We start from the raw sequence: 26,410 nt of genomic DNA, 5'->3' as shown, positions 1-26,410 counted from the left end.
AAGCAACTGGTATCAGTACATGGCAGATTTATTTAAATGAAAGCCTACAGTCCATCCTAAACTTATTAAGTTTCCATTGATTTGTGTTTGGGTCTTGTCAGCTCGGAATACTTTCTGCTCTAAGTTTCCTGAGCAAACAAGCTGGGTTTCTTTTTTCTGCCCTCTCCCTTCCTTATTCCAGAGCTGTTTGGAACTCGGGGTGTGGTCTCTGGGACTGACAGACTGTGCATTTGTCCGTGTGGCCAGTGAACCACTTCCCCAACACCAACCTCCTATTTACATTATTCTTATATTGGGAAGCCTGTCTCTCCTTCAGTCTTGTGGGCAGCATGTAATAAATCTGAATAAATTCATTTATTTATTAATGCTGAGCCTGACTTCCATGGGCACGAGGTGAGGGGTGTGGAATTACACTCCTCTGGACAGACAGGAGCTGCACCACTGGGGACATTGCTCCTATGGCTACTGGAGGATCAAATGCCACTTTCCTTGGGGGACTGCTGTCTGGGGAACGTGGTTTAAATTCTGACAGATTTATGAATCATTTCATCTCCTAGAACGTTCCCTCCCAAAGGGCCTGGTGAGGGGAAGCCCGTGCCAAGGCTTTTGATAGCTTTTATCCCCAGGCACCGGTCCCACCGCTTCTAAATCTGCAAAACATTTCTCAGCTACATATACATACTCGTGTGTACATGTACAAAGCTATGGAGCCTCTGTATGTGTTTTCTAATATGTGCATTTGGGGACAAAAATGCAACGCTGGGACTTCTGCCTCCCAGCTGCCAGCACTGCTGCTGTCCTGCATACCGGGGGACTGGGGCAGCAGCGGAGCACTTGGATTAATTAGGGGCTGTAAATGGTGTGGAGCTCTTTGGTTAAGTGGTTCAAGGGAACTGTTGTTCCAAGTGACCCCCTTTCCTTCCGTGGGTGTCCGGAGTGGGCAGACTGCTTGTGTCTGGAGTGTTAATTACTCTGCGTCCCTTAATCAGGAAGGTTGTAATCCTATTCCGGTTGGAAATCCACAATGCCACAGGGCCCAGTCAGCATCCCTGATCTCATCCCCTGCCAGTCAATACACAGCCACTAGCCATCCAGAACTATTCCCGAGGAACTGCTGTGCAGACATGCCAGGACAAGTTTTGCAGAGCCACACTGGAAGACAGTTTAGCAAGGCTGGTTAAAATAATCCCAATTTAATGGGACATGCATCTTTAGGTTCCCAAAGAACGTCAGGCAGGACTTGCTGCTCTGTAAAGCACAGCGTGTTACAGAACAGATAAATTGTGTTTCCTCAGAATGCTGAAAACACTTCTCCTTCTCCCCCACCACTACCATTCACACTTCCCTGGATCCCAAATAAATGCCACATTGAAAGAAAATTATTCCTTGCATAAGTGAAAAAAAGAAAACAACAAGAGATTTTGTTTCCTGACCTCACCACGGCTCCTCCTTTGCCCACAACACTCCATTGTTCTGCCAGGTCCAGACAGCACAGGGAGCAGACTCGTTTTCCCTGGTTTTAATCCCAAAGCTGGAGTCAGTCCATCACTGACAGTGAGGATCCTTGGGGTTTGGTGGTTTTTTCTGTCCATCCTACTCAGCTGTTTGCAACAAATGAGTTAATTACTGAAGAACAAAGATGAGGCAGGGATCCTTCTCTCCCAGCTTGGGAAGTGAGCCACGCTCTGATAAGAGATTTCCCCCCTCAGGTTACGTGACGTATTGAAAGATAATTTTTTAAATTAGTAAATGGAAAGGAATGTATGTGCTCAGGTAGGTGTCTGAATTGGTATTTTTAGAGCTGTCATGCTCTGTGCTTGCAAAATGAACCTTTTCTGTCCTTTAGATAAACTGGAACTTACATTCCACTATGCTGGAGGAGGAAGAACATCTGTTACTCCATCTCTGTGGTGGCAAAATACACTTCAGAACAGGGGGAGAAATAAAAGGAGTGACTGCTCAGGGCATTTGGAGAACAGAGACTGGAGCTGAGAGCAGCATCCTGTAAACATCACCTGGATGATGTCACTGCATGGAACCGGTTGGAAGTCAGCTCCACTCACAGTTTTTAACAATTAACCAGTTGTTCAAACTGGAGCAGACCCACAGCTCTCATTTCAGAAGCTACAATGGCTTTTGTCCCCCCAGAATCAGCCGGTGTGTCGGTTCATTCACCGTGTGACAAGAGGGATGCTCAGGTGTAGCTGGTGGTACCTACAGGAGCGCTGGCCCCCCTCAGGAATCACCCTGAGGAAAAGTCATGCGTGTTTACAGGAAACTCGGAGCGCTTGGCATCCAAATAAACTTGAAGGAAGCGTTGGCCGTCATTGCTGGCAGAGCAGACAGGGACTGTGCCTCGAAATAGCGCTTGGCAGGGGAACACTGCTGACGGCTCGGTGGAGAAGGCGGATTTGCTTTTCCAGACTGCGACATTTCATAAACATTTTCTGTTTGTTGGAGCTGTGGAACCTCACTAGATCAAACCCAGTCCTAATCTGCCGGAGCCGCCTCCGCAGGCTTTTGTCTCCAGTGTGTACATACATCCAGTCGCTGTGGTTTGGGTCTGTCCTAGGACATTTATCCCTTTGTGTTTGTCCATGAGCATGTTGCGGCAGCCCCACAAATCCTCCAGGACGATGGGGTTTTTTGTTTTATTGGGCCAGGCTGCAGTCTGAGAAGGTCTTTGCTGCAGCCTCTGACTTGGGGGGCTGACCCACCACCTCCTTCCCAACACATCGAGCCTTGGATTCACTCCAAGGGAAAGGGGAGCTTGGAAGCGCACAACCCAAAAAAACTCTCCCCCCACACACCAGGCTGTACATAAATCTGTCGATTTGAAGCGGGACACGGAGGGGTTTTAAATCCAGGCGGGTGTTCGGAACCCTCGAGGAGAACAGCAGGAGGAGGGTCCCACAGAGATAGATACACACAGACCGCCAGCAGGCCGAGAGATACACACAGACCGCCAGCAGGCCGAGAGATGATACACACAGACCGCCAGCAGGCTCCTCCTAACCCTGCGGGGGGACGCGGGACAGGGCAGGACGGGCGGTGCGGGACCCGCGCGCGCTGTGGCCTGAGGGGGCGCGCGCGGGCCTCTCGCCGTTGCCGGGGCCCGGAGCTGTGGGCGGGGCAGGGGCAGAGCTCGCCCGACCAATCAGGAGAGCCCCGGCCCCGGCCGGCGGCCAATGGACGGCAGTAAACAACACGCCCCCCCCCGGGGATGTGCGGACCAATCAGGGCGCGGGAGGTTTGGGCGGTCTTTTCAAAACGGCCGAAACACCGCTCGCGGCCCTTTAAAGGCGTGATGCGACTCTCCGCGTGTCCCTCCGCGCGGCCTCGCCGTCCATCCGGAGCGGCGCGGTGCCGCCCCGCTCCGAGCCGAGCCGGAGGGCCGCGGGACCATCCCACCCTTCCCGGGGCTCCGGGCGCTCTCGGAGCGCCACCGAGCCGCGCGGGTGTGGGCGGACTACTTGTCTTCCGCGTGCCGCCTCACTAGCGGGGATCGCTCCGCGCGGGACAACAAAACGCGTGGGCGGGGCCGCGGCGCCGCCATCTTGGAGCGGGGCCGGGGTGGGGGCGGCAGCAGCGGCGGCGGCCGGGGGGGCGGTGTTGTGATGGTGCCGTGACTCCCCGCGGGAGTCCAGGCTGCCCTGCCTGGATGCGGGACCAGCGGCCGAGCCCACCCCCGTCCGCGCCGTGACGGGAGCCGGGCTCGCCTCCCCCTCCCCGAGCGCTGAAGGGCCGCGGGGGGGGCCCGGCGCCCCCTCGCCCCCGGTCTGCGGGGCCTCTTTGTTTCCCTGGTGCGGAGGAGAAGGAGACGGAAGAGGAGGAAGGGGAAGATGGGCAGCGAGGCGCTGTGGCTTTTCAAACAGCTGAACCTCCACCTGGAGCTGGAGGGGCGGTTCCAGCCCCGCGAGAAGGGGCTCAGCCTCATCGAGGCCGCCGCCGAGGTGGGCGAGGGGAGCCCGGGCCCTGGGCTGGGAAGGGGGCGGAGGGAGAGGGGGGGCAGAAAATGCATGGTTTTGAAGAAAATTTGAGCTAATAGTGGACGTGCGTTACCTGCGAGAAGTTAATTCTTTTCCCCTTATGCACCGCTTGCCTTTTGTTTTAACTCTGCCTTCATTCGTAGGTGTTAACGTTGTATTATCCCAGAGCTGCGGCAACCTACAGGGCAAGCAAAATATTGAGGCGTTTAGTGTTTATTGTTTAGGTTTAGAGTGAGCACAGGAGCAAGCGGCTCTGTATTGTTTTCATCAGGGGAGCTTCCTGCAGGGAAGGTGGGATGTCAAGCGGCTTTTCATTAGCGAGGGCCGGGGAAACGAACCCAGAAGAAACGCTCAGTGCTTTGACAGCAAAATGTAAATTGGCCGTAAACATCGCCACGTTAAGGACCAAAGTTCCTTGGAGTTCGGGGCAGGCTACGTTCCATCGGGTGCCTGTGAGGTTTTTTTTTTGGGGGGTGAGGGCCTTAATGTTTAACAAAAACAAGTCCCTGAAATGAGTCTGCCTGTTTGTTGTGAAAGCAGAACTGTTGTTGCTTAAATATTGACACGCAGGCAGAGAGCTGTGTGGTCATCTCTAAGGTCAGGAGCCACCGCGTATGCCTGCACTTGGTAAATGAGTCTTAAATATGTCTTTACATAAGAATTGGAAATGTGGCTGTGCTGGGTATTGCTCTAGTGAGACCCAGGACCTGGCTGTAACCTCAGTACCTCGGGTGTGATTGGAATCTCAAGTGTCTAAATTTTATTTTTTTTTTTTTAGCTAAGTGAAATAAAGAATTTCAGGAAGCAAATGCTTCTATTTGATGTAAATAAAAGATGATTTAGGGAGTGAGTGGTCACAGTCAGTGCTGCTGCTGCCACAGAATAATCCTGACTTTGTCTCTCTTGCCATAGAATGAAAACACTCTGTGTCCAAGACAAAGGAATGCCAAGGTGGAAGATCTTTGGAGCCTGACCAACTTCTTTGGATTTGCAACTGAAACATTTGTTTTGGCTGTCAACATCCTGGACAGATTCTTGGCTCTTATGAAGGTACAAGTGTGGCTGTTGACTCATTCTGTGCTAGCAACAGATCTGGAGTCTCCTTTGGAAACCTGGAGTACAGTTCTTTTACCTCTAAAGACAAGTAGCAGGCTGATTTATTTCTCTAATAAGTTGCAGCCTTTTCCGTGTAGATGTTTAAGAAAGGAGGAATTAAGAAAAACAAGCCTATTTGTCTTCCAGTCTGTCTCTGGGTACCGTGCTAAAGCTTAGCTTAGCTCTGGAACTGGTACCAAATGATAAATTTCCTGGTTGTTTTTATCGTGTTTGTGCTGCTTTAAGCCAGGAAGTTTGAACCTAAAGCAGTTCCCTGTTATTAAATCAGCAGAAAACCTGAAATTGCATCAGGTTTGTGGTCTGTCTGTCCTTGAGGGGGGCGCAAAACAGATGGGAGAGCAGAGGCAGGAGCGAGTTGTAGAGGGATGGGGCTGCCTGGAACAGGCTCAGACTGGATCTGTGTGGGCTGTCAGGGAGGGAAGGTGAGCACTGCCGCTCGGGGAAGTGAGGAATTGCAGCTTTCACTGCAGTGGATTTGTGTGGTGATGTGGAACGGCCTGAACAGAGGCTGCTCGGCTGTCCAAATTCACTTCCTCTGCCCTGGCAGATGGGTGCTGCCTGGTGGGCTCTGCCAGCTGGGTTGTGCTGCAGCTGCACTGCTGGGACTGGTTTGGACTGGGGGCGGTGTAGGAGCTGGCTGCCACCAGCTTTAGTTGAGATAAGCAAGTCCTCCCCTGTTGAACTGTGAATGTTCCAGGCACTGTTGCTGTGTAATCAGGGTGCCAGTGGGGAGGGAAGTACTCACAGTGCTTCCTGCGTTTTTCCAGGTGAAGCCAAAGCACTTGTCTTGCATTGGAGTTTGCTGCATCCAGCTGGCCGCCCGCGTGGTGGAGGAGGAATGCAACATCCCCGCTGCTCACGAGATCATCCGCATCAGCCAATGTAAATGCACTGTGTCCGACCTGAAACGGATGGAAAAGATCATTTCAGAAAAGTTGCACTTTGAATTTAAAGCTACTACTGCCTTAACCTTCTTGCACTTGTACCATACTATTGTACTCTGTCATACCTCAGAAAGGTGAGTGAGCCCTTTTGCCCCCCTGGTTCCCTCCCAAAGGGTCACAGCCTCCTCAGTTTTTACTCTCTGACGAGGAAATGCTTGTTGATCCACTTCCTTTTCCTCTTGGGTGTCTCACAGGAAAGAAGTATTGAATCTGGACAAGTTGGAAGCACAGCTGAAAGCTTGCAACTGCCGTCTGGTCTTCTCTAAAGCAAAAGTAAGTAGAAGTGGTTTTCTTTGACTTCTGGGTAGGGTTATGATGGTTATGATTCCTTCTACATGGAGCACTGTTTTTCCTTGTCCTTTTAGCCATCTGTCTTGGCCTTGTGCCTTCTCACTCTGGAAGTTCAGATGTTGAAATCTGTTGAGCTGCTGGAGATCCTCCTGCGTGTTCAGAAGCATTCAAAGGTAAATACTGCCAGTGGATTGTTCGTCCAGTTGCTGGGGCTGACACTGTTAGCGATGGAAAATGTTACATTTAGTGGACCCCTTAAGTGGGTCCCCAGGTATGTTTTTAGGGGTTCAGTTTGGCATCAGCTGAAGGAAGCAGTTTAAAAATGAGCTTCAATGTACAGTCAGGAGAACTGCTGAGCCAGTGCCTGTGCAGTGCATGCTTTAACAGGCAGCTGATTGAACTTGTACAGCTCTGGCTGTGTGTTCTGGAGAAACTTCCAGTCTGTTTGTGGGGCTGCAGGGACTGCTGGGCTGGTTATTCTTTTTTGCCTGAATAACTGGACCCGAGGGAACAGCGTGGAGCTGTGTCAGGGGAGGTTTAGGATGGATATTAGGGAAAGGTTCTTCACCCAGAGGGTGGTCAGGTGTGAAAAACCGCAGTTGTACAACCCCAGTTTCTTGTGGGGTGGAAGTAGTTCCTTAAAGGACAGTATTATTCCATTTTGAAAAGGAATTTTAAAATTCTTCATTCAGTTTTAAAATGGAATAACCTTTGTTTCTTTTATCCTTGGGAAGTGATAATGAAAATGTTAACAACAACTGACAGGCAAACTGTCAACTCAGACTTGAGCAGGGCCTTATCTGGGAGGTGTGTAGGAGTTGGTGGGAGTTCACCTTCAAAAGCAACTTTGCCAAAGGTATCACAGTCATGACTCACTTCTCTCTTGACTGATGTTTTTTTCCAGGGGGGTGAAATGGAGGGGTTGTCTTTAGAGCCCATGTGTAACAGCCTAAATAAGCTCTTTGGTTTTTTTTTTTTTTTTTTTTCAGATAAGTGATGGTGACCTACTTTACTGGAGGGAGCTGGTCTCGAAATGCCTGGCAGAGTATTCCTCCCCTGAGTGCTGCAAGCCTGACCACAAGAAGCTGGTTTGGATTGTTTCCAGACGAACAGCCCAGAACCTCCAGAACAGCTACTACAGCGTGCCCGAGTTGCCAACGATTCCAGAGGGGGGATGTTTCAACGGGAGCGAGAGGTTGGTAAAACTGCCACCACCTGGTTCACGTGTTGGGAATTCTCCTTTTCCTGCACTGTTGGTGGCAGCTCCCTGTCACTAGGCTTTGTTAAAATGACCTTTCCCACTGTTCCTTCCAGTGAAGACTCCTGTGAAGACATGAGCAGCGGAGAGGAAAGCCTGAGCAGTTCTCCTCCCTGTGACCTGGAGGGCACCTTCTTCTTTGAGCTCAACCCCAAACCCAAGTGGCAGACTCTCAGCTGTGGGTCTTAGCATTTCGCCTGGACGGTAGTTAGGTTGAGGTCTCTAATGCACCATAGAGTCTTTTGGCAATAATAATTAAGGTGGTAATCTCTAAACTGTATTAAGGCAAAGACTTGCTGTGGTAAATCAGTGCTTTGAATGCCTGCCTTGGCTTTTCTTGTTGATGTAATTTTAAGGAATTAAAACACTTTCAGGTCCCCAGATCAGCAAAAAAGTTCTTGTATAGCTCTGTTGTCAGCAGCCATGAATGTAGTCCTGTACCTGGTGGTCCAAACCCCTCAGCAGCTCAGCACCTGAGCTGATTTCAGGGTCTTGACTGGGAAGCATGGAGCAAGAGGGAGAGGATTTCCTGGAATTTAAACATGAAGTGCTCAGTTAATGGGGAAAAAAATGTGCTCCGTGGGGACAGTCAAGCGTGGGAGTGGACCAGGAGGAGCTGTGCAGTCCTTGTCCTGGGATGTTCTTTGGTTTCAACATGACAAACACCCGGGCTTGGCTCGAATTCAGCTTTGACCCTGCTTTGAGCAGAAGGATGGCCTGGAGCCCCTCTTGAGGGCAGCTCCGCTCCCTGCTGCTGTGGGGTTAGATCCAGTGGGCTGAGTAGGTTGTGTGGAATGGTGTGTGTACATACTGCCAGGCTGGAATGATTTACTCTCCAATGGGCCAAACACAAACTGCTTTTCCTTTTCAGCAGGGTCTTGAGTTGTGTACTCCAAGTAGCAATTTTTGACTTTGATTAACTTCAGGGATCCCTATTTCACACCAGGAGTGTGTGTGGTCAGCAGGAGGTTTCTAGTCAATATAATTTTCACTATAAGACAGTACAAAGTGGAGTAATTTCATGTTTCCTTTGACACGGCTGTTTTTACACTGAAATCCACATTGTATACTTCAGTGTCTTTCAAATCCTAACGTCAATCCATGCTGTTAGCTTAGACTTCTTAACATGGTAAACCCTGCTAAGTCTACATTCCTTTGAATATTTAACCCTTGTAGTTGTTTTTCAGTATATTCATGTTATTGATTGAGTCATAATCAGACTTGTTTGCATGCTGATGTGAAGCAGTTAGTGCAGGAGAAGTTGGTATTATGCAGTAATATCAGGTAAATGTGATGGTGAAGTAGTTGATGTAACGGTTTTTCCTCTGAACTTCGTTATCAAAGCACAAATTGAAGTGTGATGGTGTTTCTCTGTGGCGAGAACACGGCTAAAGCAGATTAAACGAGCTCAGAATCACGGTGTGAGGTTGTGGTGTGGTGCCAAAGTAGAAATGAAGGAGCAAACAAGCTGAAAGCTGTTCTGCAGGTGCAAGCGTTGCTTTAGGAAGGTAAGAGTGATGCTGTTCAAGTCCATAACTGTTCTGTGATTTCAGTTTTCTAAAAACACACACAAAAAAAAGTTTACAAAAAATGTATATGAAAATGTAAATTAAAAAAAAAATGTACAGAAAAAAAATTTAAAATTAAAAAACCGAGCAGAAAATACTGTATTTTTTTACATTGTATGTAACTTTTTGTAGGTCTGTGGCATGTAGATAGTAATTTATTGTGTACTCTGTATGATATAAATTCTGTACCTCTGAAGACTTCTTGCTGCAAGTCTCTCTGCTCCCTTCAGGAGTCCTTGGGTGAGGAACCTACTGAGTCTTGTTTCAGTGGAGAACAAAAATAAACCAAGTGCTGTATTTGTTAACTGCTGCGAGTAGTGGTCGGTCACTTTTTTTCCTGCTGTCCAGGGTGTGTGATCCTGCAGCTGGATTCCAGCTTCCCCGGGAGTGCTGGTGAGCAGCTGGCAAAGAGAAGGGAGTGACTGCAGTACCGGATGGGAATCGCCTGTGCCAGGCGAGCCCGTCTGCCAAGGGAAGTCCTGCCCCGGGTGTTCCGGGGATATCTGGCTGTAGCAACAAGATTCACTTTATTTTCTTCATGGCCTTCGTAGCTTTTTTAAATGCAGGAACACACTGCAGGAGTTCTCACTTCCCACGTGCAGCAGGTGAGGGATGGACTCTTGGCATGAGGAGCTGTGTGTGAAAGTCCCTTCTGACCAGTAAGTAACTCAAACATACTGCTGAGAGCTGACTGTAGAATGGAGCTGTGCCTCCTGCCAGTGCTTGCTCCCAGGTTTTCAGAGCACCGGTTGCTTGCTGCCTGTTCTGGCTGCTTTGAACATGAAAGAGATGTTCAGCTTCCACTTCAAAGGTGCCCACTTGGGTCACCTCAGTGCAGCCTCGCTCGGGAGCCGGCAGGAACGCGCGCGTGGCGTAGGTGGGCTCTCGGAAGGTAGGAAGCCGTGGGCAATATCCCCGGGTTTGCACAGCTTGGGAGATTAATGAAGCTTGAGGTGTGCCATTCAGCCCCTTTTAAGTTGGTCCTGGCTTGGAAGAGCGTTGTCAGGTTCACTTGTGTGGTGATAATTCAGGTTTCGTAATGTGGTTTGATAATTTAGGCTCCACTTTGATTTTGCCAGGTCACATGGCTGTGGATCCCTCCGAGGGGGGTTGCCTGGCTCCCTTCAAAGAACGGGAATTTTGGGGGTTGTTTTGCCTGTTTTTAATGGCGGAGGAGTGCACGGCTTTAAATGCTGTTTGGGGCTCGCTGGTACCCCGTGGTGGGGCTTGGAAGGCTTGCAGGCTCCAGGGTTGGAATACGTGCTCATTTTCATAACAGGTCTGGGAGGGGGCTGAGAGGGAAGGGTTGTGTGGGGAAGCCATCCCCTGGGACAGCTCCCAGCTGCATATCTAGGTTTTCTGGGATGTGTTTGCCTGTGCTGCTGAACCTATTGGGAGTGTAGTGCTGAACAGAAACGTGGGTTTCTGTTCTCCTGTGGCTGGACCGGGCCACAAGGGATCCGTCGTGGAGTCATTTCTGTTCCTGGTGAGCTGTCATTCCATAATTAAATAATGATAATGGCCTTTTAAACAGGGAGTTTGACTTCCCCCCCCACTCGATGACATATAACAAGTGACACAGAGCAATAAACCATTCAGAATAAATCAGTCAGTGTGTTCAGACCCTGGTCTCTAACAGCTCCCTCTTTTCCTCTGATGGAATAAGAAGGATGTTCCTGTCAGAGCTTGGAGCTCTCTGTGCTTGACTGTAGCATGAAAGGCTGAAAAACAGAGAAAAGGAAACAGCTGATCTGAACACCAGCACTGCCTCATGATCTCGGGCCATTTCTGTGCTTGCACTAACAGGGGAATGAGTTATTCTTATGATCCCACGTGGCTGTCAGGGCTTTGAAGCCCAACAAAATGTGAATCAGTAAATACTCAGCGGATAATGAGAATTATTTATTTTAAAATGTGTTGCAGCTGCGGAGCGTCACACTGAGCCTGTGTCTGGTGTAGTGCACCTACTAAAAGGAGAAAGTTGCCATAACAACTGAATGAAATCAATTAGAGTAATAAGCAATTAAAATCTCATCCTTAGTGTTGCATAAACATAGCATTTTGCTCATGAATTATTAGTAATCTTGCCTCTAGACCTGTACGTTCTGGTTCTGATTTGCAATCTGAACCAATTTTGAATTAATGAAGCATTTAATTTCTCCTTCAAAGAGTGCTGGTGGGGTTTTCTTTGGCTGTAGCAAGTATGTCTTCATCAGGGATGTGAGCACTATTAAACATCTGAATGAAGGAAACACTTGTGATGGGATTTCCAGAGTGCTTGGCTCTGGCTTCCTTCCCACCCAGTGAAGTCAAGGATTAGTGGGTGGTGAGAAATTCTATCCTGGGCCTAGAAAGGCAAATGCAACTCCTTCCTCTGTCACACGCTTCCTCCCTGACCTCCTGTGTGTTCCTGACCCTCTGGCTTCCTTTGCTCCCCCTGGGCAGAACAAAGCCAGGAACAGCTCCTTGCTGTAGTTCTCGGCTGTCAAGGATAAATCAGCTGAACCCTTGTGGAAAGGTGGGATGTGTGAGGGCCCGAGAGAAAGCAGGGCTTGCAGCCTGTTTGCTTTGCAAGGGCCCCTAGGCTTGTTCTCTGAGGATTTCGCGTAGCTGTGGGTGAAACGTTTCAAAGGTTAGAGTGCAGTTCACAATCCCAAGTCTCCAAGGAACTTTGGAAAACATGGCTGTGGTCTAAATAGCAGTGCTGTCATGTACAGCGGCTGAGTCAGGGATCTAGGAAGCCTTTTGCATCCAGAGCTCAATTATTAACCCTGTTAGGGAGCCAGAGGACTGGAGGTGATCCCTGGCTTTGTCCCAGCAGGATGGTAGAAGTCAGGGCCAGTGGCCTGGTGGTTTGTGCCACAGATGATCCAAGGCTGGGTGTGGTTTAGGTGCCAGCTCTTTGCTCCAAGATGTAGGCACAGTGCATCCAGAAGTCATCCTTCTGCTGCCTGGTGCTTCCCTAAGCTTTTACTGTTCCATGTAGTGGAACCCTGCCACCCTTATCCTGCCCGGGCAGTCAGGAAAGCCCACCTGCTCTGTGCTGTAAATGCACCACGGGCTCCCTGTATCCGCTGGGATATCAAACTGTCTCCTTTGAAGGAAGCTGGATTTGTTCTGTTCTCAGGACGTGCACTTGGATGGGTTACCTCCACAGCCTCCCACTGCCACTGGAGTAGCTGTTGGCATATTCTTACAGCCCCTTTAGGGATTCACTCCTGCACTCTAATTCCACGTTGGTTCTCAGGGTGTTTTCTTTTACATCAAGCAGGTGATGATATGTGTCCTCTTGTGATCTGTGTGCAGGGATGCTGTGTGGCTCCTAATGCCTGTGAAAACATGGATTGCTGCTTCAGTGGGAAAAACCCATGCACCTTATCCTGCCAAGCAGCCAGGAAGGCAGTCATTTAACATGTCAAATGTTTATTCATACTTAGCTGAGTGCTGGACAGCTGTTACAACTGGTGTGTAATTCTCAACACAAAAGACTGGGATGGCTTTGGATTTCTGTAGGAAGCAGCTGAAGGCCTGAGTGTTAAATAAACTCCTAAATAAATGCTGTGCTGCCTGTGCTGATGTACATTTTAATCGGGGTTTGTCTGGAAGGTTTTCAGTACTGCCACAGTTGTTGGAAGAGACTTTGTGTAATGGAGAATTTACCAACTCTCCTGCTCTATTCAACGGGCTTTTCCCACAGTTGCCATGGAAGCCTGCCTTCAGAATGCCCCTGGGATTCATCTCTTTAACAAAAGGTCCACCTGAAGTCACAGGGCTGGACTCTTTCCATATAGCTTTGAGCCCTCAGAGCGTTAAAGCCATGCTGGCTCTGGTCAGAAATTAATTTTTTGCTTCACTGGGGTCAAAGCTGTTATGTTATTGCTTCCTTTAGATCCTTCCAGGCCCATCTCTCAGACTCTGCACCTTGAGGGGCCCTTCAGCCTGCGCTGGCCATCGCTCCATATTGTTGCTCTGCGATCAGTTTGTATCTTCCTGAGCTGGGAGCAGGGAGTGACTTGGTTTTTAGTAAGCAGCAGTAGGTGACAGCCCTGTCATCCCTCCAGCGCTGTCCTGTGTGCCCTGTGCTGTAGGAGAGGCAAATGAAACGCTCTGTGGAATGCCTTGCTCCCCGGGGGGGTGTTTGCTCACCAGCCCTGCAGATCAAAGTCCTTTCAGAGGTAGTTGATGTCAGCACACGCTTTTCTGTCCTTCCCCTCGCCCGTGCCTCAAACACAACCTCGTGAGGCAGAGGAGATCTAGGGAGGCTGCTTGGATGCCAAACTGGAGCAGCATTTTTCCAGCCGTGTGCAGAGAGGGTGATTTTTCCAGTAGCTGAACATCTCCATCTGCCTCCACGTTCTGAAGGAGCTGGGGAGATCTAGGAGTTCTGAAACTCAGGCCTTGTAAGTCCTTAGGGTTACCCCAGAGGGAAGGCTTTGGATATAAAATACCTAATCAACACCTGAGTTTTGCAAATGTTTGCTTGAGCAAGTTCTTATCTCTAGTAACAGGTTTTTGGAAACAAGCAGGCAAAGTTGCCCCATGTTACTGTGGGCTGAATGAGAAACAAGTCGGAATGCTCCTGAACTTCAGGAAGTCTGAAATTCAAATCCACGCTTGGATCCTGGGCCAGTCTCTTAATTTCCATTTCACAAGTGGAAATACCCTGCAGTAGATTGAGCCAGGAGTAATTGGCCAGACCTTGTGTCTTAACAGCAAGCTGTGAGCAGACAGATAGAAGGAAGGATCACAAAGTGTAAGATGGAGGATCTCTGACCATTTTATCTTTAGCCACAAGCAGTTTTAAAGCTCACTAGTGACTCTGATTGTACGTGCAGGGAGGAGGATCCAGGCTGGGGCACAATTTCCAGGGATGAGAGCTTAGGAGAACTCATTTCCCCGCCCCACCAAGGCCAGAGAAAAAAAAGTCAGACTCTGTGTATATGATTTTCTCATCAAAGGCCTGAAAATAAACTATTCCAAACACATTTGGAAAGGTATCTAAGTGTGCTGACTTATTTGAACCTCGTGATAGCATTTCCATGCCCTTCTGGGTAAGAACACAGGATAATTATTATCCCTGCAAGTGCTTTGAAACTCTCAAAGTGCTTGGAGTGCCTTACAAAGATTACAGATATAATATAAAGGGGCTGTGGCTGTCTGTTATTTTTTAATGGAGGGGGGCGATAGGTCGGGGTGGAAATGTAGAGAGGCAAGAGAAAGGTTAAAGGGATAGGGGGTGTTTTTGTGTGGAATTTGTGGGAAGTGGCAGGGAAATGGTCTCATGTAGAGAAGGAGTTGCAGGAAGACAGCCCACGTGGAGAGAAAGGGTTTTGCAGTGGACTGGATGGAAATCAGCCCCTTCCCGGGGTTCAACCTCAACAGCACCAGCAGAAAGGAAACTTCTACAGAAGGAAACAACCTGCAGCTAAGGAGATGGGGCTGGGGGAGAAAAGAACCTCCATGCTGGATAAATCGCCCAGGACAGAGGTTTTCAAGTGCAGCCTGCAGGGTGCTTGAGGCTTGACAAGCCTCTACGTGCAGCCTGTCAGGGGATTGTTTTAAAGCATTATCTGGGGTATTTATTGCACTGTGGACGAAGGATACGTGACCCAAGGCTGGCAGCCCCCTGTTGGAGAGGGAGCCTCTGAGCAGGACTAATCCTATAGGAGGGCTTTTCCTAGTAAGATCTTGCTACAGCTTTCTCTAGGTGTGAATAAGGGCAGTTTGAATTTTTTCAGTGCTTTCTGTCACTTTTAATCACTTCTCTGAACTCCTATCTGTTTCTCACTGCGTCTGTCCCAGGTAACCTGCCTCAAAGCAGCTGGAATAGTCAGAAACTACCTCTGCATCCTCTTTGTCACGGTTAGGGAAAAACAAGCTCGGCCCTGCATCTGTGTGGAAATCCGAGCAAGCAGGAGAAGTCTGGCTGCAGAGCCCCTCCAGCCCTCAGGGCTATGTAAAATGGGTCACTGGAAGTGTGTAAGCAGAATGAAAGGAGAGAGGAGAGCCTGTTAACGCTGGATTTTTTGGCTCCTTGGGCACAAATTTAATGTTAAGCTACTTTCTGACTTGAGGGATTGGCACGTGCTAAAAAGCTTTGCTGCAAAGAGGGGAGAGAGCAGCAGGACATGAATGACAGGGAAATCCTGTGCCTGTGCAAGCAGCAGGGACTCAGTGATTTTACTAAGACATTTGAGAGGGGATGGCAGAAGCCTTTGGCAAAGGACTCAGAGGGTAAAATGTCATTAATTTGTCTTCTTCCCATCTCCTCCTGCTGCCCATCACCAGGCAGCTGAGGAAGGCACCCAAACGAGCTGCCCCCTTCCCAGGTGGGAATGCTTTACAGGGAATTGGGTACTTCCTAACTCAGCCCAGGTGTAGAGACTCCCTTGCAGCTTCCTGCTCGTGGTAGGAGACCCAGTGCCACGTTTGTTAGCAGATTGGGAAGCATGGTTTGGCTGCAGAGGTGACAGGGTTCTCACTTGGTTGCTCCTCCAGCACTCAGACTTCCATATGTAAGTACACACAGCTTTTCCAATTGTTGTACTAGTAGTTTATGCTGGTGGCTCCAATTGAACTGGAACAGGAACTTGTTAACTCGCAGAAATATGCTCATCCTCACCTTCTTTCAGATGCAAGTAGAAGTCTCTGCACAGTGGGGAGCCTTTCTCTTGTCTAGGTGTGCTCAGGGAACAATGATACCTGGTGTCAGTGCAACGTGCCTTGGAAGCAGTTGAGTTGAAATTTACTCTTTGTTAGAGAGTTCTGTGCCAACGCAGCAGTTTTCTAAGTGGTTGAAAAGATGGTCCTAAGGGAAGAGCCTGTTTTCTCTAGTGAAGTTGAAATGTGGAGAGCAGCTGTTACCCTGTTCTGAATCTGCAGCAACAGCCTTTTGGGTTGCTTGTGTCTTATTTCTTCTGGGTTGTTCCTTCTCTCTGTGGGAGTGGTGTATGATTTTGCTTGTTTGTGCTTTCTGCAGAGAGGGGTATGATTTTGTTTACCTGGCCAGTCTTGTCGTGTTGGAAGTAGAGGAATAAAGAGAGAATGAGCGCAGGAAGGAGCAGAGTCAGGATTCTGCTTTTTCCACACAAAGCTTTCCCATTGTGTCTTTCAAGCAGCCTGTGTTCCTCAGAGAAACACTGTCTACAGAACACAGGTTTGGGGTTAGGACAGTGTTTTTACTTCTATTTGAAGTACTTGTAACTTGAAGTTGGTGGCTGCCTCATCCCTGGGAGCGTCCAAGGCTGGGTTGGACGGGGCTTGGAGTAACCTGGGCAAGTGGAAGGTGGGACTGGATGGGCTTTAAGATCCCTTACCAACCTGAACCATTGTGTGATTCAATGTGCAAATGGCTTGTTGTGGGGCTTCTGTTGTGACCCTGAAATGCAGGCACTTACTGTGGTTTTGTGCACCTCCAAAGAAGGTTTTTTCCGTAGGTGTGGTAGAAACGTGGGCTCCCTGCCTGCAGGTTAGTCTGGGGTTAGGCAGGATGGTGACTAACCTTAGGAGAGGCTGGGGAGGGAGGGTGTGAGTGTGCTGCTGTTTATGCAAACACCCCCATAGCTCGAGCAATTCAGAAAATAGCTCAGAAACTAGCTTCTGCTAGGGGAATATCAGCTGGGTAGGGCAAATAGCTGTGGCATTACTTGTGAGGAGGTGGGAGGTGACACAGGGGTGTGACTGGATGCGGCTGTCTCACCTTGGAGCTGTGTGAGAGCTGGGATAGGGACTGTGTGACCTCCTGCACATTGTCAGATACCCTGTGGCATCTGAGGCAGGATGCAGCACCCTGAAGCAGGGCAGGCACAGTCCTGGGGCTGATGCAGTCGGAGCAGCAAAAATACTTCGATGGCATTTAGCACTGTGACCTTTAAACACTTCCACGGGCTGATTCAACAGCACAGAACACGCTGTGGGTGAGGCAGGGCTTGATGAAAATGTGATGTGAATCACGTTCTTGTGTTGCTGCTGGTCTCTCAGTCCCATGCCTGTGAGTTTGGGGCAGATAAACATCATTTCCTTTAGCATGACAAAGCAAACCGGGGAGGGTCCCTCTCAGTTGCCTCCACATGCTGGATGAGTGTTTGAAGCAGTTGGGATGGACTTAAAGCATTAGTTTGCGTCGGCTGATATTTCCCAAGTATTAAAAATCCCTGTTTCTGAGGATGTTTGGCATGGAAATGCGTTTTATCCATGCTCCCTGCAAAGCTGGGGAGTAGCTCTCCAGGGAGCAGCTGAATGCCCTCCAGTCCCATGGGGTGGCTTTGCCAGTATCACTCCCCTCCAGCTGGAATGATAACCAGCTGTACCAGCCAGGAAAAGCCAGGCTCACACATAACTGTCGGACAGGCTGCTTATATCAGTCCCCAAGGCTGGATGCTTCCTGGGGAACAGTTTGCCCAAACCCTGGGGAAAATGCTGCCCCATTCCACAGTCTTTCCCTCCTTCACCTTTCCTCTCTGGAATTGTGACATCGCAGGCTGCCCTGCCCCCTGTTGCCTTTCAGCAAACAGGTATCCAACAGTGTCCTGGGGGAAGCATCTCTATGGGATGCAAAACTCCCTTACAAGCTAAAACACAGGAGAAATTAGGGAAGAGGTTTGTCTTGAGCTCCCCTAAACTTGGATCCCACCACGGCTCCTCTTTGGGATTCAGGGAAGAGGAACACTGTGAGGTCACGGCAGCGATGGAGGCAGGCAGCCTGCTCTCCAGTTCTCCAGCTGCTCCCAGTGGGAAGCCCCAGCCGTTGTGTTTCCCGACTGGCATGCTGGCTTCCCGTGGCACTTAACAGCTTCCAGCTGTTTCCAGGTGTGTAGCTGCAACAGTAAGGCTCCTGTCTCAGCTTAAGATCACTTAACCTCCCAGCTTTCTAGCTGGGAATAGAGCCAGGGTACACATGCTAAAAAGGCACTGCATCTTCACGCCTCTGGCAATCTCTGGAGTTGGAAAAACGGGCGTGATGTTGGCTGCATCTAGGCCCCCAGCCATGCAGGAGAAAGAAGGCATCTCCCTCTCCTCCTCCTCATCTTTCAGGGTGATCTTCCTCCATCCTCCCTCAGACGAAGGTCCCTTTACATTGCTGCAGGGTCTGCAGGGTCTAACCTGCATTTCTAGATTTCCAGGATGCCTCTGTGCCTCTCCCCACCCAAAAACCTCCCCTGAACTCTGCTTTGCTGCAGAACATCAAGACGAGCCAGTTCTGCTACTGCTCTTGCCTGGGAATTGAGCAAAGAGCACCAACCAACCTGTGCGTTTCGGGAGAGGAGGAAGCCCTCCTTTCATCTCATCTCCTGCCTTGCCTTCCCTTTCCTTCCCCAGGTCTGAGTTTCTCCTGTTCATCCCCACCCCAACACGCAGTCACTTGGTCCTTCTGGGCTGTGTCCCATCTCCGTGCCCGTTCCTTGGGCACCCCACTCTTTGTGCACTTTGGCACACAGCCGTGAGCAGGAATGACAGACTGGGGGACAAAACTCGAAGCTGGTGGTTCAGAAATACTTCTGGAAGCCGCCTTTTCAGGGACACCTCCCCCCTCCCCATCTTTGTGATGAGAGCAGGCACACGTAACACTTACAAAGGTTTAACTTTTTTTTCTATACACTCACTCACCTTGGATTGTGATCCTTTGCCGACCAGCTGGACACCTGGGCAGATCCCGGGCCGTCTGGGAGTCTCCTTTCCCGCTCCGTCTTCCCTTGCTCGGCTGCCCTCAGCAATGCTGGTGTCTGCTGCTCTCTAGTGGCCTCCGCTCCGAGCTGCACTGGCTGGGTCAACTTTCTTGTTGCTTACCCCTGAAAAAAAACAGCCTGTTAGGTCAAAACGGCTTTTCCCCCGTTTTCCATTCCCGTGGGTTAGCCGCGCCGGGGACCTTCGGGTGTGGGATGGAAAACCTTTCTCACGCAACAGAACCTCAAGCCAGGAGATGCTCGAGTGAGTGCCTGTGAGGGGCTGGCAGGGTGGGGTGTGGAAGGGAGGGGAGATGCCCAAACAGCTGCAGGGACATTCTAGATCCAGCCCCCGGCTGTGCCCTGCGACAGATTTGACTCCAATTTAGGCCTTATTAGTTTTCAGGGTGTGCGTCGTGAGCGGCAAGTGAGATAAAAGCTGAGGAAAGATCAAAGCAGATTTCATGGGTTTTATGGCTTTGTGCTTCTTGGTTTCACTTTCACGTGTCTCCCAAAGCCTTTCTTCTCTCCCTGAGTGCTGCCCTTTCATCTCCCTCCCCATTTCCACCCGGCAGGCCAGAGCTTGCTGGCCTTCCAGCATGAAGCATGACTTGTGTGCTTGACCCAACTTTCCTTTCATACCCCCAAACGTGAACTGGGTTGTTTTACCCCCAGACAGCTCCTTTCAGTATCAGTTCCTGCTGAGACTCCTGTCCTTAGCAGAAGCTGGGCTCAGGTTTCTCTGTCTCCTTTGAGAGCATCTCTGGGCACAAGGCTCTGGTGTCCAAAGTGCTGATTCAAGGGGTACTGGGTTCAAGAGGAAAGCTTGAGAAGGGGCTTTCCAAGGGGTGGGAGGGCTGCTCATTTCCCCAGAAGACACTAGTATTGCAGCTTCCTTCTCAGTGCAGACCTGGATTTCCCCTCCTTACCATGTGCACTTCTACTTGCTGCTGGAGAACAGTTGCTCTTGGCTTGGGGCTTTTTTTTAACACAGCTACTCCTGTGGTGGCTTGTGGGTGAAATGTGGGGAAAGCATCTTCCCCGAGGAAAAAACAAGTGGGGAGACACCTGGCAAAAAGAGGATAAGGAAAGGCCTCAAAGCATTAAGTGGACATGAGTGAAAAAAATAACTCTGGGTTATTCTGCAAGCCAAGTAATGTGGAGGCAGCTTAATTATGGGCTCAAGTAAAGTGGAAACCACTAATAACTGGGAAAATAGAAAATGTTTAACCAAAGTTGTAGCTGCATTTATCAAGACGTCAGACTCTAAGGAGAAGGGGAGGAGACTCTGCCATAACACTCCTGGGAGATTGGTGCTAGGACTTTCGGGAAGTGTTTGCCTAAACAGGTTGCCCAAACAGGATATAATTTGGCTCCAGAAATCAGAAGGTGCCGTCAGGAGGCTGCTCCCTCTGGAGTGTGAACCTGCGGACCATCTTTGTTGTATTTGTGGCATCTCTTTGGTATCTCTCTGGTCCTCTCCACCCAGAGGTCTGACTGTGAAAGCTCACGTGACTCCTTCCGTGTCCTGGCAGTCCCAGGGTCGAAGTCCTTTTTCCAGTTGCAGGCTTGCTGCATCCTCTTGGTATTCCAGGGAAAGATGCTGGGGGTTGTTGGGGGTGGAAACTTCCCACCTTGTGAAGCAAGATCTAGCTGGAGGAGTTTCCAGGAGCATGTTAAGCCATTGTGAGGTAGACCTGGATGGCTTTTTTGAATACTTTGAGAAGGAAGCGCTAAAAGCCAGAGCCCTTCCTCCCGGGCGCCGGAGATGCGGAGGACTCCAGGCTGGAGTGTCTCTGACTATGCAGGGAGAGCAGCAAGGCCCCGTCAACAGGGGCACAGCTGGCTCACAGTGCACCCACTTTGCTGTCCATTGGCTCCCTCCCCTCGCAGCCCGACCCCCTGCCCCTCATCATCCCGTTGCATCCATGGCCAGGGGTTGAGCCGCCGCCGTCACCGCGATGCAAATCTCCAACGGCGGCACCTGCGGCGTCTAGACCGGTTCCTGCGCCCACATGCAAATGCGTGGGGACGGAACCGGGGCCCACGGCCTCGGTGGCACTTTCTGGGAAAGCCCTGGGATCTCCCTCCTGCCTCACGTCGGCCGTGGCAGCGGCGCGGTGCTTTCGGCTGTGCCGCCGTGCCTCAGGGATAACGCCGCTCCTCGGCTGCGCCTTTCGGATTGACTCGCATCAGAAGCGGCTCGAGAGCTCGGGAGGGCCGGGGGGGTGCCGGGGTGCTCCCCGCGGGGCTTTTCTGCTGCGGGTTGACACAGCAGTCCGGGGGTTTTCTCCTGGGCTCGCTCGGTGCCATTTGCATCTCTGGGGTGGCCGGGATGTCCCAAAAACTGCCCCTGCTGCGGGGCTCGTGCTGACGTGATGCTCAGCATCTCCTGCGGCTGTCCCTGCCGCAGAAAGCTGCTCCACAGAGGTCCTATGGCTCGGCATTGACTGGGGAGGCAGGAATGCACGCCACAGGTCTCAAAGTTATCCTCAGTTCCTCTGGTTCCTGCTCGGAGCCTTTCTCCTTCTGCCTTCTCCCATCTCTTTCACATGTCCCTCTTACCATCTTCCCTGTGTTTGGACAGACGGTTTTAAAAATTCCCGTAGCAGGTTTCTCACCTGCTTGCAGAGGTGTCGCTGCTCTGCTCTCTCCAAAAATGAGCCAACACTGAGATTTTTGTCCCCATGCCGCATCACCAGCAAGTCTGTTCACCTTGGCTTGAAAAAGTGACTGAGCTCAACAGGTCGCTCAGCCAACCTAATTTTGGGCTGATTTCGTTAGGTTTTGGCTAATTCTGGTGCTCTCACACCGAGGCTGAAATAGGTGTGAGTTTCAGGTTTCGGTAGGAGGCATCTTTATCTTTGAAGCAGGTAAAGGACCACAAACCACAGCAGTGAAGATTCACTGAGGTTGGGGTTTTTTTGGGGAATTTAAAGCAAAAAAACCCCATAGTTGGGGTTTTTTTTTTTTTTTCTCCTGCAAGGAGCCCTGGGTGAGCTGTGAGGAAGGGAGGGGTGGGCTGAAAAATTTTGGCTGTGATTTAGGTGCTGGGGGAAGGATTCAGCAGGTGTAAAAAACCTGATAAAAATAAGATAAAACATTACTGAAATAGAAGTCTTGCCTGCAAAGGTGCAGCTGCTGCAGAAAATAGAGAAGCTGTGAAGATGCTGTGTACATGTTTCGGTTGATTCTGGCCTGGATGAGGCCACAGACCACTATGTGAGGGCCCCTCTTCCGAATTCCTGGCATCTAGGAAGCGGTTAACTTAAATATAGTGGCGGGTCAGCTCCTCACCCCCCTTCTCCCTTTTCAAAACTCCCACTGGTGTGCAGAAACATCAGCCACTGCAGTGACTGCGGCTTTTCCTTCCTGAGAAAACACCACATGCTCCTCAATTGCACGTTAGTCGTCCATCAGAACCAGTGGGCTGATTCGGAAACCCTGGCGTGGCAGCCAAGTCCTCCTTCCTTGCCCCCTCCACACCAATCCTGCCTTTCCTACCTGGACAGATTCCGAGAGACCTTTTGTGCTTGTGTAGGTGACTGGTCATCTCTCCTGGTGAATTGCTGCCTTCCCCACCATATTTTTTTTCCCTTCCACCACTCAGCAAAATCAGTCCCAGGCTGGGCTTCTAATAACTGTCTGCAAGGAAATTTAAATCTGAAAGGACTGAACAAAAAGCAGTTTTAAGGCCATGTCCTTTTTCACTCCTGTGACAGCAAGGTGCTCGTTCCTCCTGTAGGACTTGGGGAATAGCTCATGGAAATTTTCCCTGGCCTCTCCATGACCCTGGTGTACAGGGAGTTAAACTCAGTCATCTGGTTTTGGCCTTGATCTCTTGAACAAGGTCTTCACAAGACTTTTGTACTTAGAGGAAAAAACAGGTTTTCAGAGGGAGATGAGTAGCTTGAGTGGAAGACTTCTTTTTTTTTTTTTTTTAAATGTACCATTTTGTTACTATATAAAATGCTGATGCAATTTGAATGCTCCAAATTACAACATTATCACACAAACCACATCACTTTTCTTGTGCCCTCTTCCTTCCTCCTCGCCTGTCCCCTTCCCCTTTGGCTTCCTGGCTGGTGACTTTGCAGACTTTATTCAGGGCAGCCTCTGTCCCATTGACATCCAAGGACATGGGATGCTGCTGTGGCAGTCCTGGGTGTGTTAGTGGTCCAGCCAAGCATGAGATATGAAGGGTCTGAGTGGCAACAGAGCAGAGATCTTGATTATTTTTCTATGGCGAGGCGTTTTTGCTGATGAAAGAGGCAGCAAAAATAGCGTGGGGGAAATACAGCCCTAAGAAAGAAATATGTAAATGTCTGAGTGCAGTAACCCCCCTCCTGCTCAGCCAGGGCTGGCGCCCTGGTTTTATTCTGGGCTTTTTCATGTGGTTGAGGGGTAAATGCTCAGGGGAGTGAAGGGTGATATGAGCACAAACCCAACAGAAACTGCGTGTGGGGAATCCAAATCTGCGCCTCGTCTCAGCGGCAGGTCTCGATCAATAATATTGTCCATTCAGCCTCTGAGGGGCTGTGGGAGCAGCCGAGAAATGATGTCACCCCTCTCCATGCTCTGCTGGCTGGCTGTTGACTGCTCAAGTGTGACCCTTGTGCCTGAGTCGGAGCGTGACTCTCCTGAATAAATAGGGGTGTTTGTGCGCCCGGCTCCTCAGAGCGCCCCTGGGGCCAATCCTGCCGGGAGGATGCGAGTGCCGGCTGGGATAGGGACGGGAGCCCCTGTGCTCCTGTGGCTGCTGCTGCTGCTGCTGATGTCCCACTCAGCCCACGCAGGTGAGCTCCAGGTGGCTTTGCTGTCAGCTCCCTGCTGTGGGTGGGCATCACCCACATCCAGGGACTGGAGGAGATTGGGATTTTCCTGCCTGCTTAGCTGAGGGAAAAAGTGTGTCCGTCCTTTGCCGGGGTCTGGTTCAGCTTTCAGGAGCTGTGTGGGAGCAGGGAACTGAGGTACAGGCACGGCTTCTTACTGTGGTCCCTACAGTGCTGTCAGTGAAAACATGGAAAGGGAAACTTCCCTTGGCTCTGGGAGCTGCTGCATCTCTAACAGCACAGCACAGTTAGTTGCGCTGTTAAGTTGCCCCGTTCTCTCTCTGCCAGCCATCCTGGAGGTGAACGGGAACCTGAGCTGTAGGTGTGCCAAGGCAACCTCGGACTACATCAGTCCCAAGAAATACGAGAGCATTGAGATAAGGCCTGTGGGCAGCACCTGCAGGCGCACGGAGATCATGTAAGTGCTGTGCTTCTGCCGCCATCCTGCTTCTGCACTGCCTTGCTGGAAACCTCTCCAGAACTGCTGCTGGCTTGCTCCCTGCTGCAGGACCCAAAGGAATATTTTCAGCCAGGGAAAGTGGGATTTCCTTATGCTGGTGCTTAGCGGGGAGCGTGCTGGAGAGGGGGTTGTTTGCAGCTCGGAGGGAGCACATCTTTAAACGCTGCGCCATAACTAATTTTCCCAGAATTCTTTAACTGCTCAACATTGATACATTTGTAAATCTCCAGGAAAAAATTGTGTTTGAACCGTGTTCTGGTCTTCAAGTCTCTGCTCTGCATGGGAATGTGTTGCATTTTCCTTGTTCCTTGCCATCCTGTGGCTTCCTCTGTCTCTGGCTGCTTTCTCTGGTGCTGTGAGTGAAAGCTGACTCTTGCCCATCAGCTCTGGCTGCTTGATTCCCTGTGTTTGAGTGGGACAGGAATGCTCAGGAGCTCTCCTTGCGTTTCAGAATTAAGTTAAGAGCTGCAGGGAAGGTGTGTGTGAATCCCGAAGCCCCTTGGGTAAAGAAGCTGCTGAAGCGTATCGCCAGCACGTGAGTTGCTTTGATGGAAACCCCTTTGGCTCAGGTGGTCTTAGACAGCATTCCCAGCACATCTGCATTCCCGGAAAGCGCTCGTGGATCTGGGGGGCTCTCAGGGTGCTGCTGGTGGCCAAGGGACCCACTCCCAAGGCAGTGAGGGGCAACTCTTTGCTGTGCAAGTCCAACACGACCCGTCCACGGGTCATGTTCTCCAGAAACATTTTAGAGTAAAAAAAAAGGTGGGGAGCAGTGGCAGGAGCAGGGTTGGCTCATTGCAGGTGCAGTAGTGTGTCAGTGCAGAGCTGGGAAACCGCCCCACTCTGTGCCCGTGCCGGGTTTGTGGCTGTCCCAGCGAGTGATTCCCACCCCGGGGAAATGGCAGTGACTTCCTTTGCTTTTGGGCAGGAGCTTCCTCCCCAGGACCCACTGTTCTCGGCATTCACACATTTCTCCTCCTTCTGCTTTTTGCAGGAAGAAAAGATAAGTTTCCTGCTAAGGAAGTTGATGCCCAGAGCCCCAAGATGGGCTGGTGGACGATGCCTGGGTGTGCAGACCTGGCTGCTCCTCACCTTGCCCTCGCTTCCCCGCCTTCCTGAAATCCCCACATCTGGCTCCACTGGCAGTGCCTGTAGGGAGGGTGGCTCACTGCTGATCCCAACCCCAGGGTGGGTTTGTGGGGGTGTTTCTCTCTGCATTTGGTCCTTGGATAAGCGTGAATCTGAATCCTTCATTTATTTACTCGCCTGTGGACTGTGAAGCTGTTCTCTGTCAGGGGCTGCTCCTGCTTCTTTAGGAATGACTTTGTGATTCTGTGCGAAGTGCTCAGTGACAGACTGTGTGTCTGGGGTTTGTGTGGCACAGTGGTGTGTCCTGTCCCGAGAGCTCAAGTCCAATAAAATTCAGGATTTTTCCTGCTGTTGTATTTTCCCTGCATTTCCTAGCTTTGAAGTAATATATGACATAGAATCATAGGACAGTTTGGGTTGGAAGGCACCTTAAAGCTCGTATGGTTTCCACTATCCCAGACACCTTCCACTATCCCAGGCTGCTCCAAGCCCTGTCCAAGCTGGCCTTGGACACTTCCAGGGATGGGGCAGCCACAGCTTCTCTGGGCAGCCTGTGCCAGGGCCTCCCCACCCTCACAGGAAAAACCTTCCTCCCAAAATCCCATCTAACCCTGCCCTCTGGCAGCGTAAAGCCATTCCCCCTTGTCGAGGGTCCTTCCCATCCTCAGCTGTTGTTTCCCTCAGTCCTGACTGGAGGCCATGATGTTCCTGGCAGGGAGCTGGATCCAGCCAATGCATCCCACATCCGAGTGCTGGTGTTTGCGATAGGGCTGGGGTTAGCAGGCAGCTGTAAAAATCAATCCAGGCCAAAAAGGAAATATATTGGGAATGGCTGTGAGGTCATGTGGTGGAGTTTTGAGGTAAAAGATCAGAAGCAAATGTCACCAGAGCTCTGCTGGTCTGTGCCTTGTAGGGGGGCAGCGTGGTTGTAGGAGAAATGAGTAATATCTGATCATGCAGGACAGAGAAACCTCTGAACTTGTGGGGCTGTGTGGGCTAAGAACAAACTTGGGGGAAACAGCTGATCTCTTCACAAGACCCGGCATTCTGGGAAGGGGAAAACGGAGCCAGTTTCGGGAAGCCTGGGCCCCTGCCAAGCCCTGAGCCACGTTTGGTCGGCAGCACTGCAAGCTCAGCGAGCGCAGTCAGCACAGAGCGGGACGGGCGAAAACCGCCCCGACCCCGGGGCCGCCCGTGCCGC

The 26,410-nt window shown here is 50.6% G+C and overlaps 2 protein-coding genes across 2 annotated transcripts; both read left to right on the top strand.

The window, feature by feature from the left end:
• The first annotated feature begins 3,579 nt into the window (after nt 1-3,579).
• CCNG2 (cyclin G2) lies at nt 3,580-9,471 on the top strand. The gene is made up of 7 exons (XM_050320605.1): nt 3,580-3,953; nt 4,902-5,039; nt 5,873-6,123; nt 6,244-6,322; nt 6,415-6,513; nt 7,330-7,535; nt 7,655-9,471. The coding sequence occupies exons 1-7, from the start codon at nt 3,843-3,845 to the stop codon at nt 7,785-7,787; spliced, it is 1,017 nt and encodes a 338-aa protein (XP_050176562.1). The 5' UTR covers nt 3,580-3,842; the 3' UTR covers nt 7,788-9,471.
• A 14,065-nt stretch (nt 9,472-23,536) lies between these two features.
• Nucleotides 23,537-25,287, top strand: LOC126642735 (growth-regulated alpha protein-like). Its single transcript, XM_050320604.1, has 4 exons — nt 23,537-23,624; nt 23,949-24,078; nt 24,572-24,655; nt 25,115-25,287. Exons 1-4 carry the CDS (start codon nt 23,537-23,539, stop codon nt 25,125-25,127), a joined length of 315 nt encoding a protein of 104 aa, XP_050176561.1. The 3' UTR covers nt 25,128-25,287.
• The last annotated feature ends 1,123 nt before the right edge of the window (nt 25,288-26,410 follow it).

The sequence above is a fragment of the Myiozetetes cayanensis genome, unplaced genomic scaffold (genome assembly GCF_022539395.1).
Source record: "Myiozetetes cayanensis isolate MyiCay16 unplaced genomic scaffold, myiCay2020 scf24, whole genome shotgun sequence".
In the NCBI taxonomy this organism is placed as follows: Eukaryota; Metazoa; Chordata; class Aves; order Passeriformes; family Tyrannidae; genus Myiozetetes; species Myiozetetes cayanensis.
Note: the sequence above shows the minus strand (reverse complement) of the source record. Positions and strands in the feature narration are given on the sequence as shown.

Excerpts from the sequence above, each read along its gene's own strand:
- CCNG2 (XM_050320605.1), top strand. The coding sequence starts at position 3,843 with ATGGGCAGCGAGGCGCTGTGGCTTTTCAAACAGCTGAACCTCCACCTG. Across the intron at positions 6,514-7,329 it reads GTGTTCAGAAGCATTCAAAG|ATAAGTGATGGTGACCTACT; the intron begins GTAAATACTGCC and ends TTTTTTTTTCAG. Across the intron at positions 7,536-7,654 it reads TGTTTCAACGGGAGCGAGAG|TGAAGACTCCTGTGAAGACA; the intron begins GTTGGTAAAACT and ends TGTTCCTTCCAG.
- LOC126642735 (XM_050320604.1), top strand. The coding sequence starts at position 23,537 with ATGCGAGTGCCGGCTGGGATAGGGACGGGAGCCCCTGTGCTCCTGTGG. Across the intron at positions 23,625-23,948 it reads GTCCCACTCAGCCCACGCAG|CCATCCTGGAGGTGAACGGG; the intron begins GTGAGCTCCAGG and ends TCTCTCTGCCAG. Across the intron at positions 24,079-24,571 it reads TGCAGGCGCACGGAGATCAT|AATTAAGTTAAGAGCTGCAG; the intron begins GTAAGTGCTGTG and ends CTTGCGTTTCAG.